The sequence below is a fragment of the Liolophura sinensis genome, chromosome 7 (genome assembly GCF_032854445.1).
Source record: "Liolophura sinensis isolate JHLJ2023 chromosome 7, CUHK_Ljap_v2, whole genome shotgun sequence".
Lineage (NCBI taxonomy): Eukaryota > Metazoa > Mollusca > Polyplacophora > Chitonida > Chitonidae > Liolophura > Liolophura sinensis.
Window position 1 is genome coordinate 51,976,934 of NC_088301.1, and position 18,967 is coordinate 51,995,900.

Genomic DNA, 18,967 nt, shown 5'->3' on the forward strand with positions numbered 1-18,967 from the left:
TTCTACCTCCAATCTGATACCGTGATGTAATACTTCAAATTTCTTTAAAATTCACATATTATTCCTCTGTAAGCCATATTCAAAAAGAAAGTTTCATTTCAACACAAGCCATAACAGTTCCACTACATGAAACAGCAATTTTTTTCATATTGAACATGTTGCAAAGTATGCATCAGATATACAGGTGGCCAAACAAAAAAGTTACAGGTCATCTTTACTGTATTTGACAGAAAGGCCATTAGCTGCTGTGAGAGACCAATACCAGATAAGCTGCACTGAACCTTTGGTTATTTATTTGATTGATGTTTTACACCATACTGAAGAGTATTTCACTTATACGACAGCGGTCAGTATGAGTGAGAGGAAACCAGGCATAGCCCAGGGTAAACAATGAATGTTTATTAGAGTACATAAAATCTGCACTTCCATGTTAACTCTACATTGTAAATCAATTGTTGACTGCGCTTCCCTTCAATCTGGGGCTATAATCTAAAGCCTCTATGTGACTGCGGCTTTTTTGGCGGAGAGAGTAAATCAACCCAAATTACAAAATGTAGACCACTGGACCTTTATTACAAACGATTTTGAGCATCAACTAAACCACTACAGCAATAATGCATTATGATGGCTCATGCTAATAAACAAGATATTCATTAACATCAAGTGTGCCCTACAGTAAACAATTACAGGATATATCATGAACAAACCATTACTTCAGTGAATGAATCATTTCCACATCCTTACCAACCAATACACTTGCATTAATAAGGAGTAGAGAAATGAATGCATTGACATAATATTAACATTTTTTACTACTGGACAATTAGAAAGATGTCAAAAACAACCCATGCTTCACTACATGCCTTCTGTGTACAGATATTCTTGTCAATATTACTGTATTACAGTATTACACAGGTAATCATATCAAATAATTCTTCAATCAACTGGAATGATTACTGGAGCAATCATTCTGTGTAAAGTCACAGTTCTTAACAGATGCTCAGAAAAAGAAAGACTTTCCAAAAAACCCTTGAACTGGAAGGATGTTCAGAACAAAATTCACAATATCATCTATAATAAAGATGTTTACGATCATTGTACTGCAAAGACATCAATTCCTCATAACATAATGAAACATAAACATATTCTGAAATAACACTGTTGTACAGCAAAGGTTTCCAGGACACTCATTCAAAACATCGCTGTAGTGGAAAAATACTTAGCACATGCAGTAAGTTACAGTAATCATATCTCTTAGAACCATGCACCAAGAATTCCAAATAGTGCTATAGGTTATCATTTTTAAAAAATCAAAAAACACACACCCAAAAAGTTTTAAAGGGCAAAATTGAGATCAAAATTTGTTAACCTGATCTGTTTGAATACACAGATTGTGACTTGGTTAGCAAATCTATGAAGCAAGTGATATGGTTAATACACAAAAAACAACAAAAAAAAAACGCACAGCCCTCAAAATAAATTAAGAAAAAGACATGATGTTTATCAAATGGCTCCCAGTACATACATCTATCTGTTTTAGGGAAAAAAATGATTAGGGAATCATTTTCATGCATGGAAGCACCTAAGGTCTTTCTCTTTTCCCCAAATGTTTCAAATGGCAAGAAAGGTTAGTCCATCATTTAACTGTGCTTACCTACATGGTGAAACATGTGACACCATATAATGTAAACAGTGTTTGCCAAACAAGTGACACCATATGTAAACAGTGTTTGCCAAACAAGTGACACCATATATAAACAGTGTTTGCCAAACAAGTGACACCAAATATTAACAGTGTTTGCCAACCACCAGGACTGAATTTTACAGTTTGCAAACAATAAAGTTTACATACATGTATCATAGAACTATATTTATACAATGGAACAAACTGTTAAGTTTAATTTATCAACAAAAGCTTATATATTATCATCACACTAATGCCACACTATGTACTACACATGTACTGCAAAAAATACACTGTATAATATGGGAGATAGTTCACAAAATTTGGGTTGTTCCAGCACAATCACATGAAGCAAGCTGTTGTTTTGAAACGTAGATTTACTTCCAAGCATGCATCAAGCAATTATTGAACGAGTTACACTTTACTGAGCACCATGTTTAACATTCATCAACTTTTCTTAAACACTTGATGTTTCTAATATGTCTTATTAAAATACTTGACTTTTATTCACTAATTTCAATTTTTGCTCCCTTTTTTCTTTTCGTTGCAACAATTTGTACGTACTTGTACTTTTATGGACTTTAAACATTCATATATAGTGTATGGTACTAAAAATATTTAACTGTCTCTGTTTTTATGAACTTTGTTTTAATATCATTTAATAATAATCTCTTAAAATATCAGTTATTTCTATCATCTTTGCTTTACAACAAAGCCATCAAAACCAGCTTTAATCCAGGAAATTATTCCGTTTGATCAAGTACTGATTCACATTTCATTCTTAATTAGGTCAAAGAAGTTTCTATTTTGCCTTCACTGGTACATTGAATATGGCACTGCAGTGAGTAATGTATAGCAGTCAGGAAGACAACTAGATACTGTGAAATTTTAACGACTAAATATCCCAATTAAGTTAAACTAAATTTTGATTTAGAACTTGAAGTGGTTAAACTCCCTTAGACAATGGCACCTAGAATAGCGAAATATATGTAAAACTTTAATGGATATTCTGAAAATTCATACTTTTATATAGTATTGAAAAACCACCTCCCAATCTAGAGAACCAAAGGTGGTGATCCTGAAAGCCCTTGTAATGTTGCTACATATACTGTGCATGAATTATTAATGTCTAACACTTACATACACACAAATAATATATATATATATATATCCACATGTATCCATTACATACACCTATCAAAAAAAAAAAAAAAAAGATAATTTAATACTTCACAATTTATCCTCAAGTACTTGGAATGAGTTGAACCTTTCACAAATACAAATCAGTTCTCCAAACTTGGATACATGAAACAAACAATAATGGTAAAAATATTCACAAGCATGAGGACAGATACATCCTCAAAACTGGAAAGACAGATGCTTACAGTGATCATAGAAAACAACAGAATATAATGTCTTCCAAAATATGCTTCAAGGACATTAAAGTGAAAGTTCTAAAAAGTAAGTCATAAAATATTTCGTTCATAATATACAACTTAACTTCAAACAAGTAAATAGCTATTCAATTTAAACCATGAAAAATACTAAAAGAGTCGATTTTAACATAATAACAACATATGAGAAACAGATATTTAATCTTTGCAAGGAGCAAACACATGTACACCATGCATTGATCATCAAGAAAGCTTCATGAAGAAGTTTTTTTTCTTTAAGTTGACAGAACTCAGAACTTTGATCGGTACACTTAATAATATTTTACTTCAAACATGTACATCTTCTTGAAGTAAAAAGTATAACAAAGAGCCAAGGACGACTTCTGCCGATATTTCAGAGGGAACACATAAATTCTTATATGTTATAGCATACACTAGTTGTTTAAGTCTTTAACGACAACTATATGCTGACACAGTACTACTACCGAAATGAAGAATACATGTATGTTAAATCAAATTTTTACTTCTGGAAGACAAATATCCTAAGGCCGTCCACTGATATTTTTTTTTTCTTATTTTTGAATCTGCTACAATTTAATCTTACAATTTTGAATGCTACATTTACGTCATCCTGAAATAAAAGCATGTTGCTACCTATGACAGGAAATATTACTCTAGTTCTACTTTTTTCACAAGTCATGTATATTCATGTCTGTAAAATCAGTCATACTTGCTAGCTAAATTGCCTTTAGTCACTGACAACTAACAACACAAGCTCTACACGTGGGCATGTTGAAAGTTCAAATTCTTACAAGGAAAATGAAGTTAGGTCACCTTTTCTAATTCATAATGTTTAAGTCCATGAGCTCAGTTTCAACGGCAAGAACCCATTGCCTCGGTAACGTCAAAATTATTAAAAAACCATTGGCATGCTGGATATTGAGTTCAACACGTTTTGATGGAGGGCAACACCAGCTATCTCTTTGTCAAGCATGCAAATTGCTTTTGAATAATTATGATGTCACATGATGGAATGAGTTCTTGGTGTCGAAACTAAGCTTAACATTATGAATTAGAAAAAGTATTCTAGCTGCACTTTCTTTGTAATAATATGGATGTTCAACATATCAATGTGTAGAGCTTGTGTTTTTACGTGCAGTCACTGACTAAAGGTAATCTTGGTAGCAAGTATGACTAATTTTACAAACAGCTGAATTTGCTAAGAAAAATAGACTATAATAAGTATGTCTTATTTCAACATATCACAATGGCTATTTTGTTTCCCGTGTTGAAATATCTAAATGACTGACCTGACTGAGGACCCGTATTCTTGTTGCTATTCATCAGTACTCAGTGCTACATACACAACACTGTAATTGCTCGATTTAAGAACAGATTTCAGTACATCCCTTACCATGTGGTCTGTGTCATGACATTACTTGGCTGATAAACACAGCTGACCATTAACACCAGATGTAATAATCTGAAATGCAAATCTTCAACCTTATCAAAACCTAAAGCACTTTTTTCTGTAGAATTTATGTCATTATTATGAAAATCAGGCCGAAAATGATTTGTTTGTTTCACCCAAGATGTAATCTTCCTAGAAGTGTGCAAATTATTTCTCTACGCCTCATAGTTCTCTCAGAATGTCACAGTGATGGTTGGAAAGGTTAAGACTTAGGTCATATCACTAAGACTACAGAGGAAATGAACCCTCTGGCGGTCATTGTCAAAACAGGTATTTTGACAACTAGTATGAAGACCGCTGTAAACCAAAATAAAAAACCATAGTAGCAATAAAACTACACTGTTTTACTTATACTACATTCATATTGGATCTTATGCTGATTGTCAATATGCTATGACTAGTACTGAGAAACCTTGAGTGATAATATGATTTTGCCATGCACTTATTAAACCTTACTTCTTTCAAAGAGTACATTTTCATTCACTGTGTGTAACAATGATAAATAATTTGTCATAACAGTGCAATACATTCTTGGGATAGGTGCCCAAAGCATACATGAACTTAATTTGTGCCAAGATATTGATAAACAATACACATACATTACAACAGCAAATGTGTATGCATTATGCTATGTCCAATTCCACAAAGCCAGCTTGGAATTTAACAACAAAATTTGAAGTGTAAATATCATGAGTAATTTACAGCTACAGAAGTTCTTATTGAACGATTTAACTTAACAAAGTATTAAATAGGTTTTTTCCAATAAATTAAATCAAAACTGGCCTTCATGGAATCTTCTTTCGCTAATCCCCAAGTAAGAACTTTTTATGTCACGGTCAATGCTTGTGGTTTCAAGCAGAGGATCCTGACTGAATCGCTTCTTTCCCCATTGGCTCTTCTATTCCTCGAGCGAATATGTTCACCAACTGACAATAAATTCTGCAAAACATCAGAATAAGCTTTGCTTTATCAATATCAACATTATCAAAGCTTGTGAGTGTTACATGAAGCTGCATTAACCAAAAGCTTTTCATAGTCACCCACATTAAGATTTGAAACAAATATTTCATAGAGCCAAAGAGAAACTTAAGATCTGAAAATGGGTCAAAGGACATGTACATGTTTAAAACCTGACCAAATATGGAGGAATCCATCAGTGAATGTATTTACATGTATTTTCAACAGTTTCAATGCATCTGGCCAAGTAGTTTTGAAGACATAATGGTAAAAAGCTAAATACTAACTTTGTAGGTCATAGGTCAAAAGGTCAGTTGTGCTGACTGCAAATGTACAAATATAATACAGACTACAGAAGCTACAACTGCATGTATGAAGTTTAATTGAAACTTGATTCAGTACATTTGCAAATATGCACTCCAATGCCTTGTAGTGGGCCACCAGTGAATCCAGGCATGAAGCATCACTGAGTTTTGTTCCATACTTTATCATACATTGTCATATACGAATTAAGCCACCTATAAATTTGTTATGGGAGGCTCACTTGCGAATCCATGTAACCAGTTTCAGTGAATCTGGTTCAGTAGATTTAGATATCTGATGCTATCAAAGAAAATAATTCTGACCAAACGGAAGTAGGTTAAAGGTCAGTGAAATATTGTCTGACAATGTTTGCTTTTAATAAGATTCACAATGTAAAGTGACCAGATAATACCTCAATTGGTTTTCAACATATTTCAGTGTACATAACTACAACAACACCCATCAATTAATTTAGTCTGAGGTGTTAAATCAAGAAATGCTTATGATTCCTACCTTGCTGACTTTAACTGCTACTACAGGTTGGAATTCCTAAAACATTTGGGGCCACTTTCACAGAGCTTTCGTACATACAAGTCCTATTTCTCGTAACTTCTTTCATAAAAGAGGTGGTCTGGGTTGTAGTGCCATAAGATGACATGATTTTGGATGATTTTATTAGCTTTTGGGAAAGTGGCCACAGCCCTGTTGCTAGAAATTTACCTTTGTTTTGAAATACCACAAAAAGTTTAAATGAAAACAAAAGTTTTTCAAGACCAATTATGTGATGATTTCACATGTGAATAAACTACCATAATGCTGCCATTTAGGAAAGCTTATGGAAAAGTAACAAAACCCAGTAGGCTTGCATCTTTTCCAAGTGAGTGTGACAGCTCAAAAGTACAATATGTTTCACTTCTCTCAGCAACAGTGGTACAAAAGGACTTACTTGACTGTTATGTCTGGATATTGCACTAATTCCCCATCACAATTCCACACGCTGTGATGTTGTTGTCTTAGTGGAGTGAAGTCCGTCGTTTGCTGAGCATTTTCTGGAGGATTCTCGGTTTCACTGTTTTCGTCAGCACCCTCGGGCAAAGGGCGGAATGTAAACTCCCGCACACGATACACTTGAATAAATGATAAATCGAACTGGAAAAAAGGATAACTCTTTATAACTAAAATGGTACAATAATGAATAGGTCAAAAATGTTGACAGTTACAGCATTAAATTCATTGTAACTCATCATGGTGAGTAGGCATGATGAATCATTATGAAAAAAAAGTCTGGAAAATTGTGATGGACTGACACACTGATGGACAGACGAACTGACTGAGAGGTAACCCTACAGTCCCCTGTGGTACCATTAAGACACAAAGTTGATGAGACTTTAAAGTAATGTAAAGTGATTTTCTCAGTAAAATAAGGTGAAGAGGTTTTCACAGTTTAATAAAATTAGACTTTTGAAAGCCACTGAAAGAGTTAAGAATTTTTCACATTAAAATATGGTCAAGAGGCTTTCTCATTAAAATAAGACGAAAAGGCTTTCTCAGTTAAAAGCTGTTAATAGTTTTTTCCAATAAATTAAAGTTAATGTTATAACTGCTGACCTGGTCGGCTTTTTTCACCATGCACCGATACAAATGTCGGCCGTAGTTAGCCCTTGAACAGTGATTGATAATAGTGAGGTCAGCACATCCATCACCAAGGTGGCAGCATGGAGAGACACCTTCGGGGCTCTTCCCACATTTACAGCTCATCACAAATGAGTTAATGCCAACAAAACGACCTTTCACTGTTTGCCAGCCAGCGGTATCTGAAAAATATAAGTAGATCAAAATAGTTCTACTTACATGTAATTTGACATTAAATCAAATAGACAAGGCATATCACATTATACGCCTTGTATAAACAAAAATACTAATCCATAACTTTTAAGCGATTAACAGTACACTGCTTAACATGTTAGGACATTGTATTAGTGTTCAGGTCTTGTTTAAACTGTCTGGAAAAACTAGTATAGGCTCCTCTAGTCCTGGTGGGATGCAATTTCACCTGCTTTATGTCTGTGATATTCCCTCCAATACGCAAATGTGTCTCAATTAGTGAGTGTTGAGAAAGTATGGTACATAAAAAATTGTAAGAAATGCTGTTGTGCTCAACACTAAAGAGCAATACCCTCTTGTTTACCCTTAGCTCCATCTTCAGTACTGGCTGGTGAGGTATCACTGAGATTCTCTTTGGACTCTTTACAAATTTTGCACCTGTAAGAGAATAAACATGGTGCCAAGTTATATTCAGATCAGACACAGTATTAAGAAGCTGGTATTTCAAGAGTGAATGATAAGAGTAGAATACAACAGTGGCACCAGTTACAAGACACTACACAAAAGAATTTAAAGCAGGTTTGGTTGTTACCAGGGATATGCCTGACAAAAATGTGGTGCCATAAGAGCTCACGAACAATTAAGATTAAAGAGGAGGAACATTTTACAAATTGTAATGTGGATATGGCCAATCATAATTGACAGTGTAGCTAATATGTTAAGTAGATGGCCCATCATCATGTTACAACTGCTTTTGGTATGGAATGAAATATAGGAGTCCATTTTCACAGACTCTGTCGTGCGGCAATCTACATTCATCCACTATTTCCCAATGTTGATTATTTTTGTGAAAATATTAACTTTCTTAATTTCAGTCAATTATGATTTTAAAAAATTAAATTCAATACCGGTAACACAATATCAAACGAAAATGAAGGTGTAATTTTTCTGAAAGCACTGAAGTCAGGTATAAGAAGAGAAATACCTAAAATTCAATTTGAACTGCTTAAACCAAAGATTTATGATTATTCTCTATTATGGATTCTTTAATTTACAGTGGCTCAGACAAAATGCACTATAAAATGCTCAATGGATACCAGTTTTAATGACTGAAGGCAATATTCATTAGTAAGGTATTCCAGAGAACAAATAAATTTCACCAATCTTGAACATGCAGAACTTTTATTATTTTTTTATGATTACTTCTATAATTTCAATCAATTACATGTCTTCAAACAGTAGTGTGGGATTGCATGGTAGTCGCAGTAATCTTTGAGCCTTCTAATCATCTGGCAAATACATGTGACAAATATCTTGGGTTTTCAACATAAGGATGAGAAGTGTTGGATTACACATCAGGTTCCATTTTTTGGCACTCACCCTGCCCAGCATCTTGTTCCATCTCTTGGATTACTGTCAGAGTTGGGGCTCACACGAAATGTCACCTCTCCCTCATACCACTTATTTGACATAAATTTCTTAAACCCTGACAACAGAATGAAAGATGAAGATACACAACTCATTGTTGCAGGATATACAACACATCCCCATCCAATTATAAGAGAATATAACTTTGGGAACTTCATTAACCACTCTGAACAGTAACACATGCACAGACTAGGCAGTGAAAGATAATTGACCGATATAATGTTTTTTTTTCTTTTGTGTAAAAAAAAAAAAAAAACCAGACTAGGCAGTGAAAGATAATCAACAGATATAATGTTTTTTTTTCTTTTGTGTAAAAAAAAAAAAAAAAACAGACTAGGCAGTGAAAGATAATCAACAGATATAATGTTTTTTTTTTCTTTTGTGTAAAAAAAAAAAAAAACCCAGACTAGGCAGTGAAAGATAATCAACAGATATAATGTTTTTTTTTTCTTTTGTGTAAAAAAAAAAAAAAACCCAGACTAGGCAGTGAAAGATAATCAACAGATATAATGTTTTTTTTTCTTTTGTGTAAAAAAAAAAAAAAACCCAGACTAGGCAGTGAAAGATAATCAACAGATATAATGTTTTTTTTTTTTCTTTTGTGTAAAAAAAAAAAAAAAAACAGACTAGGCAGTGAAAGATAATCAACAGATATAATGTTTTTTTTTTCTTTTGTGTAAAAAAAAAAAAAAAAACCCAGACTAGGCAGTGAAAGATAATCAACAGATATAATGTTTTTTTTTTCTTTTGTGTAAAAAAAAAAAACCCAGACTAGGCAGTGAAAGATAATCAACAGATATAATGTTTTTTTTTTCTTTTGTGTAAAAAAAAAAAAAACCAGACTAGGCAGTGAAAGATAATCAACAGATATAATGTTTTTTTTTTCTTTTGTGTAAAAAAAAAAAAATGAAATAAAACCTTTTGATGTAGTATCACTCACTTGTTTTCTTAAAAGTGTGCTATAAGTATTTATAATTATATGCATTTTGTTTCAACACAAATAAAATTAACTGAAAACAATCTGTGGAAGATCTTGTCTTGGTCTTTCAAATGATGACAGTCATATGAAGTGATCACTAACACATTGTTAACAAGAAGGTAAGATGATCCTGTAGATCACTCACCACACCAATCATATCTCTTGGGTCCCATCCACCGGTGTTGTTCACTGTCCACCAAAACATCACCGTAATAACCATAGGCCAACATAGACACATTGTATGTGATAAATTGGTTCCTGTGAAACACACCTGTCACATCAATACCTATACTGTCACCTGAGAAAAAACAGAAGCACACGTGAAACAATAACAGAAATTATCAGCAGTGAGTAAAAATATTCCGCCACCCCCTCCCCACCTCCTTGTCCCCAAATCCCTCTTCCATAGGTTTGATTCACAGGATGAAAGGCACAATCAAAATATTTTTTATTCCAGTCCCTAAATTGTAGTTTCTCTACTATCTGATTGGCCAATTGCCTTCTAATCAGGACTTGTGCCGGGTGTCCTACTCAACCGATGCCATAAAACCTCATTTCAGCACACACCAAATGCAAATATTGCTTTTTGCTTTTTTTTTGACACAGCAAAGGGATGGTGCAGTCAATTTCATTATGTCACTGTACATGACATCACAGTATAAACACACTTGCAGGTCTGAAACAAACTCAAGAGTACATCAAGAATGCATCAAAAAATTTTGGTTTGACTTTTAAATTTCAGTATAATAAAATCTTTATCAGGATTGGTTGAGAGGAGATATGATGTGTACACATAATGAGTGTGAAAATGGTTAAATTTCCAGTCAATATCCTTGACCCAACCCTGATAACTTATAATGTAATTACACTGTGCACTGTGACTTGGATGTATTGCTTGAGATTTACTACTGAAATGAAAACTGAAATATCTTCAACTTTGTAAGGTTTGTAGTACGGAGTAATATTACAAAAGTCTTGCTACAAGGGACTGGCTAAAATGCTGGAAGTTGGCATAACACAATGTATCACAGCTATTATAAACCAAAAACTACACTCAAGGACAATGGAACATGCAGTTATCACTAATAAATTATTTAGATTATCTCTAGAGAATGAACTCGTATGAATCATGCCACAAAAAATTGGTTCATTTCTGCATTTACTGTAAAAATCATTATAACATGTTTTATTATCCAAAAATAAAAACAAACTCAGGCTAACCTGTAATAATATGAAGGGCTGAAGTCACAGGATCATTGGTCCCTGTGGTACTGTACACAACAGTGTCTGTGGAACCTAAGTTCACATAAAAAAAGGAGGAGAAGATTCAATGTGTTTAATTAATGTAATTAATTAATGTAATTAATGCTCATGTAAAACAAAATTTATACACAGGAAAGTCATGTCTTTTACAGAGACTGACACTGTTTTGGACAGACAGCGTAACCAGAGATTCCAGACTGACTTGCACAGCAGAGTTTTCAATTTACACATATTGTACTTGGACCTATATTTACAAGGTCAGGGGGCCTCCGTGGCTCAGTTGTTTAGTGTGCTAGCACAGCGTAATGACCCAGGAGTCTCTCATCAATATGGTCGCTATGAGTTTAAGTTGAGCTCATGCTGGCTTCCTCTCCGGACGTGGGAAGGTCTGCCACCAACCTGCGGATGGTCATGGATTTCCGCCGGGCTCTGCCCAGTTTCCTCCCAACATAATGCTGGCAACCGTCATATAAGTGAAATATTCTTGAGTACGGCTTAAAACACAAATCAAATAAATAAATAAATAAATCACGACAAGGTTAAACACGAAACATTTTGGAGTCCAAAAACATGGGTGAATAAATGACAACGATAAAAAAGAACTGAGCATATTTAGGTGAGGGCAAACGGAATCCATCAAACCAGGAATGTTTCTATAACATTCAAAGCACGACTTAACTCATCTTTGTTTCCTTTTGTCATTACTTTTTTTCTGTATTGCTCTAGCTTTATATTTCATCCTTATATAAAACCGTAACAAGGTCTAGAGTATAAAAACATGATGTCCTCACCAGCAGGAATGATGCCGATCCTGACAGAGGGTGTGACTGGCCTGTGGTCAGGGGTTTGAGCAATGCCCAAGTCCTGCTCTGTATGGGTCAGGAGGCCATTTAACAGCTCAGAAAACATCCCATCACCGCCCACACATATGAGACTGGGAGACAGACAAAAACATGGTGCAGATTAGCAACAGGCAGGTGGTTCAGCTTATAGGTCACTGAAACACCTTAATTATGCTGTCACATGGTCAGGAGGGAAAAATATAAGATGGGATAACACTTACATCTCCATTACATAACACCTACAACCATCCTGTTCTGGCAGGTCATTTAGTTACACCTGGGACAAATATAACTGTTATATTAGTCCCCGGTCACACACAGCATTGCTTGTTGAGAGTACAACCTATTTAGTGCCATTACAGGAACTAATCTTGTTCCTCATTCATGTGTTAGTGGAAATACATGTACATGTACTGAAGGCATGCTTCAATGGAAATTTTATCCTTTCTAAACTATTTTCTTTAAGCATTAATTGCATATACATGTTTCTATGCTGAGTCCTGAAAATACAAGTCACCTCCCATAAAATCTCATATGGCCCCTCCAATAAAACCTTGTTTATGCCCAGATTCTTGGCAAATTTGTGTTTAACACAATACTCATGAACTTTTCACTTATACTGCAGAGGTATGTGGGAAGGTATGCCAGCAACCTGTGGATGGACGTGGGTTTCTCCCAGGCTCTGCCCGGTTTCCTCCCACCATAATGCTGGCTGCCATCGTATAAGTGGAATATTCTTAAGTACGCCGTAAAACACCGATCAAAAATAATATATTGCAGAGAGCATACAGTATTTATGGGCACTGCAAATTGGAGCTATCTACAAGTATTCAAACGGACCCTTTTCTCCTAGCTAGCAGAAAGATCTCACCATCAGGATCACTGCAAATAGTAGGGTATACTTATCATCTGCAATATGACAAATGACTCTTGGATCTTTGCTTCCCATACTAGACTGTGGCTATGTTGTTAGCCTTGCAAAGAGGATGACTGGCAACAGGGTTTTATTTTCTTGAGCAAATCGGATGATTGACATACATGTAGTTATTTATCTGATTGTTGTTAAGCACCAACACGAATAAGAGTCAGTGATCCATCCACAATAACTGATCACACACGGGTGGCTGAGCACTGGGATGTCTTCATGCTGGCTGAGGGAAGTTGACAACGGAAAGTATAGTTCTTTGTTAGAATGATTTAAAAGATTTTTGATAGATTAACACAATACATCAAACTGAAGTGAAATATCTGATGTGTGTGTTTTTTGATGGCAAAGTGGCAGTCTTCTTTTAAGTAGTGATTTACAAGTGAGTCCACAAGAGATTTGTAATGGATCACCACGACTGTTCATTCTTCGTCTCCCATAACAAGCTAAAAGATGGACAAATACCTTTCGTTTCTTCCATAGAAGGTTTTCTTTGTTGTGGGAGTCATTTGCCAGTGAAAACTGCCACTCAGTGATTTAGAAAAACAAACTGATACTTTGACACTAAAATGCCATGCAAGAACAACAACAATGTGGTATTACCATATGAATTTCATGTATAGAAGTGCTAAAAAATAAAAACATGATACAGGACAAGTTAAATTTTGTATATGTGACAGATGTCTGTCTTAATCCCAGGCTTAATTAAAATATTTGGAAGTGTCATGCAGAGACTTTTGCCCAGTTTCATAAAGCCCTCTTAACACTGAGAGCATGCAACTACCGTGGCAACCAGCATCGTAAGCATTATGTTGCCATAGTAGTTACATGCTCTTAACTTTGCAACTTAAGCTTCATGCAAGTGGGCACTGGAAGAAGAACTCACACAGGTTCAGTGACACTTTGCCAAAATTGAAGAAAAATAGGCATGTTGTACTGGAGTAAGTAAATATTACTCACAATGTCGAACTTTGTAAAATGACACACACTGTATCGTTTTGAAAATTGTAAGAAGTAGGAATAAATAAATCTCAAAACTGGCTGCTGGGGACAGATTCACTGTTTCTGTGTAATTTCCTCTTCTGTATAACTTTCTAGGTGGCAATTTGGTCAGCAATTGAGCACGTCAATGATCAATGTAGGCCAATCTTAAAAACTTTGTGACCACACCAGCCATATTAAAAAAAAATACATCAGCCATTTCGGGTTCAGACAGCTTTATTTAAAAGAAAATCGAGTTAATTTGTGAAATTAATACACAATTAATTAATTAAGATTTAGCCAGTTTACTATAAAATATCTGTTGCATGGTTCTATATGGCATAATATAAATGTATATCAAAATTAGTGTGCCGACCGTCGACACCAACTGATGACTTTGATCGCATATTAACAAGTAGATTTTGTTGTGCTGAGCTAGGTTACACATCACAAGATAAAATTTCCGCTTTTCACGGCCAGTATACCTTCAAACAGCTGAAACATGGGTATTGCATATTCATTTGCAAACAAGGATATGTCTGCAGACGGAACTATACTCACATCTCCTGACAATAATCCTGCGCGTCACAGCAGGTCTCCGACATGGCCCAGAAGATGGTTTGTCACGCGCCAGTGGAGCTTTATTCAGCATCTCTGACTGCGATATGTTTTGGTAAACAATTGACTTTTAGTGTGAGCTGTACTGAATGTACCAGGCATGGACATACGGTGGCAAAATGCAACTCCACAGGAGCTTGAGAAATAATTATTTATCTTTTTTACCCAGACTTTCTGAAATGCAATGAACAAAAAATAAGCATTCATGTGACTGTACACGAGATCCTCCCAGGAGTGACAGTTGACTTACAATTAGCAATGAGTGTCATCCTAGGGGCAATGTCACTAAAGGTAGTCCTCCAACAGCTGTTGATTCAATCTGTGACATAATAAAATAAAAGTACCTACCCATCAACTTTGGTGAGATCGGTGTCACGTATATGGTCTTTAGCATGGTTTGCATGTTCTGTGACTGAAAAAAAAAATAACAAAAGAAATTCTGTCAAATGAAAAGAATACATACCTTGTTTGTGAAGTACAACAGCTGAACCAACATTTACATTAAATTTTGTTGATAACTATAAATAAATTGATGTTCTTTCAAATAAAAAATTTCATACGCCTACTTACTTATCACATCTGTAGTTATTCCAGCCAACTCAAACAATGGTGCCACTTTTTCTCTATATATTTTGGGACCTTTTCTTTTTCCACCGTATGGGTTCACAAAAACAAGAAGGTGCTTGGGTCTGTTCAATTCTGTTAACCAATAAAAAGAGCAATTTTATACATATGGTAGACCATATGAGTGTTTTGTTTTTTTTTGTTTTGTTACTGATAACCAAAGACCTTTTAACAACATGTTATGATAAAAATTATCTGCATTTGTTAGATTCTTAAAATTCTATTACTTCTATATATTCAATCATTATTCCTCATCGCAGCATACATAATTACAACATGAGATTTTATGCAGCTCTGTCGCTTTTAAACTTATAGGCTTGGTTATACATATTTAATAATTAATATACATGATCTTCCTTTACCAGTAGGCTTAGGATTAACGTTCAATCCTTTTCCTGTGTTATACATGCACATGTGCGTTACAACCTATGAGCAGCAAACAGCCCTCACACACCACACACACAGTGCAGAGAAAGGTGTATTTATTTGTGTGATTGGTATTTTAATGCTGTATTCAAGAATATTTCAATTTTAACATAGCTGTCTTGTCTTGAGGTTTGTTGAAAGGTTGGTCATTTCATCTAATTAAACACACTCAATATACTGCCATGTCCTTAGCAAGGCACATGTTAAAAAAACTTAACATACAAACAAAGTTATTTTCCTGCATAAAATCTTCCTTTAAAATAGCATAGAACAACATCCATACACCATCTAATAATATTACCTGATGAGTTGAGTAAGTTATTAATTGTGTCTATCCACTTCTGGCACATAACTGTGTCTGGGCAGTGGAAGACAACCTTTCGGTCCCTCCACTTATGTTTGGGCTGACGAGTCACATGGTGAATGCAGAAAGCATCTGGATGCATGGACGTCATTTCCATGCAACACATTTCTGAACTTCGGCCTCTGTGGACACATCGTGTTTCACTGGTCTGGGCCTTCTCCACATGTACAGCAATAATTTCTCGGAGTTCGACAGAACGACTGTTAGTTCCTAAAAAGAAACTTTGACAAATTAGTTTAAAGGGGCATACCACCGCAAGAAATTCACCATTTTTTAGTTCGTTAAGCTAAATACAAAAATCAGTTACATCTGACTCAGAACTAAATCCTTCCTATTGACATTGTATCATAAAATATTTGTAATTCCCAACCATGTGTATAGCAGACCCGAAGTTACATAGTAGGCTGCATAATTACACAACAATAGTGTGTTTGACATTTCAAAGTTCCCTGAACATTTCCCGCTGTGAAGACAAGGGGAGGTTGCCTAGTTGAAAGAGTGTCTTCTAAATATAGCGACTTGTGTGAGGTAAAACTCTGAACATCTGATTGTACAGTCAAAGTCAGATGCATGTCAGTAGACTGGAAGTCTCAACTTAAGTAGATGAAATACAAAATAAGAGTACAATTTTTTCAGCTGTCGGCAATGTATGTCTCTTTCACACAGAAACAGTTTCTATTCGTACTGTTTTTTTCCTGACATGACTCAGTCACACAATGTGGTGAAGATCTGACCATTCAAGCATAAAATTCAATTGTGTATGAAGTAGTCCTGTTCTGGCTCTAAATGTATAGACTTTCTATGTTCTTAATAGTTTATTGGTGAAACAATTATTTAGCATACAAACATGGCGCCACTGAGAAAATGGACATATTTTAAAACCTGTAGGCTATGATGATTACAACTACTATCATTTACCATGGCAACACATTTTTAATATGCGTCATAGTGGTACTTACAACTGACCTAGCCTACACGCTTACTTTGTAGAAGAGTGCCCAATTCAACAAAGTTCTTACTGACTTAATTCAAACTCTGAAACCTTATTATAATGAGGCTTAACTTTTGCGCCCAGTGTTGAAATTTTGACACTTTTGTCTTGATCACATTTATGATGTGGTCAGTCTTTCAATTTACAGTGTACCAACATAAGGACAAAAGCTATACTTTCAAATTTTTACATAAGTCAGGAATGACTTTGTGGAATTCGCCCCTCGGTCCTTGTTTACTAATCTTCATTTAATCAAGTCTAATCAGGTTCTACTTTACAAACGTTGACAGACACCTAAGTTGTTCACACTGACGACAGTTCAAAACTACATGGCATTGAAAAGTGGCTGTCGTGACTGTGGTGTATATGGAATAAATTTATTTCACCATAAAAGAAATGCTGTAGCACCACAATTAGTGCCCTACACACAGACTTGTAAAGGTTGTCAGGGGATGCTGATTTTTAAGGCAAAATGGGCATCATTGAAATTAATGGCAGAAGAACAACAACTTTGTCTGCATTGGCTGTTTGACTTCTTTCACTATCACCGGTATTTTCTGATGGAACAATGACTTTCCACTGACTGTTTATTTCAATGAAAGCACTTCACTGTTCATATCACTGATTACTGCTGGTGCACAATGTTGTCAAGGAATGAAGCATTTGTGTATCATACTTGTGTAGAAATACACACTTGTAAGGGTCGATCAATAATCGGCTGAAAATCCCCTGGCCGCAATGTTATTAGCTGTTGAAAGAGTTGAAAGACGTTTACATGTACAGTAAAACAAGGGTGATTATGAAGCCTATAGTAGAGCGCAGTATCCACTTTGCTGGCAGGAAGATGATATTTATACATCTAAAGGCTCAAGTAAAAAATTACAGCTAAAAACACAGCTAATTAATTTGTGGTGCACACATCGAAGAGTGATAAAAGAACTTGGATCATGTGCCCGGATTAGAATCAGACACATTCAAGGGACAATATTAGAATATTGACGGCAATACAGAAGTACAGTGGTGTTCAATGTACGCTCATGGAAGAAGACAGGGCTGTACTAGAATACATAATCACAATCCTGCAGAGCTAGTAACGTGTATGATCTTCAAAGACTACCTCCCTGTATATTCTTCCGCAATAAGACTGCTACATGAACAAATATATTACAGCAATCAATTCGCCATAGCTGCAACTGCAATGGACTCATTGATATCGAATAAAAGTTAAGCATAAAAGTACTAACTTTCATGCTTAACCATAACAGCACTGAGAAACGAGAGGGTTCATAGTTTTGTCTTAACTTTTTGGGAGGTTGTTGTTGATGCATAACTTGATTATAAAGGAAAACTGAACACTTACTAAACAAAGGCTCAGTGGTCAGGAGATCGGACGTTTTACCCGTAGATGAAGGTTCCCAACTGAGGTGAGTTTTCGTTAATGTAACAACACTGGCCTTTCCTTCTATCTCCAAAGACGTTTGTAAGATGGTTTCGTTACAGGCGTCCGTCGCCATGATTTTTCCGCCACCCCACTGTTGTGTTAACGCGAGTACTATTTTGATGTGGCTCCAAAGGGAGGGGACGCTCTTTAAAGAACTTAATATACAAACGTCCTTCCATGGGTTTCTGATTAAAAAATTAATTTGTTCTAGCAATGCCATAAAAGTTAGAATTGTATCTTGGCATGCGTCATGGTTTTACAAGTCATTTTGCTGTCATAGTTGGGAATTTCTTCTGTAGACGCGAGTATTCCACAAATGAGGCCAGAGTGGAGGATACTCATCTGTAGACATTGGCAGCTGCATGAAACAATTCAGTCAAAATAATGTCAGTTCATTCAATTTATTTCTTTTTTTTTTACCTCATTTACATTTCATAGGTAGGAGAACTCCC

The 18,967-nt window shown here is 35.3% G+C and overlaps 1 protein-coding gene across 2 annotated transcripts; it reads right to left on the bottom strand.

Moving 5' to 3' along the window:
* Nucleotides 1-563: 563 nt before the first annotated feature.
* LOC135471139 (ceramide kinase-like) lies at nucleotides 564-18,592 on the bottom strand. Of its 2 annotated transcripts, none has more exons than XM_064750228.1 (12): nucleotides 18,435-18,592; nucleotides 16,021-16,293; nucleotides 15,240-15,368; nucleotides 15,018-15,081; nucleotides 12,095-12,237; nucleotides 11,262-11,336; nucleotides 10,186-10,338; nucleotides 9,014-9,119; nucleotides 7,998-8,071; nucleotides 7,418-7,623; nucleotides 6,756-6,958; nucleotides 564-5,488 (listed from the first exon to the last, which is right to left on the bottom strand). In XM_064750228.1, exons 1-12 carry the CDS (start codon nucleotides 18,586-18,588, stop codon nucleotides 5,401-5,403), a joined length of 1,668 nt encoding a protein of 555 aa, XP_064606298.1. In that variant the 5' UTR covers nucleotides 18,589-18,592; the 3' UTR covers nucleotides 564-5,400. The 2 variants fall into 2 exon arrangements, with proteins under 2 accessions (XP_064606298.1, XP_064606297.1); XM_064750227.1 differs by having other exon boundaries at nucleotides 7,986-8,071.
* Between the last annotated feature and the right edge of the window lie 375 nt (nucleotides 18,593-18,967).

Bases quoted from the DNA above. Each gene is read 5' to 3' on its own strand.
- LOC135471139 (XM_064750227.1), bottom strand. From the start codon at position 18,588: ATGGCGACGGACGCCTGTAACGAAACCATCTTACAAACGTCTTTGGAG. The intron at 10,339-11,261 runs GTTAGCCTGAGT...GTTTTTTCTCAG, and splicing joins AGCCCTTCATATTATTACAG to GTGACAGTATAGGTATTGAT. The intron at 6,959-7,417 runs GTCAGCAGTTAT...CCTTTTTTCCAG, and splicing joins TGGTGAAAAAAGCCGACCAG to TTCGATTTATCATTTATTCA.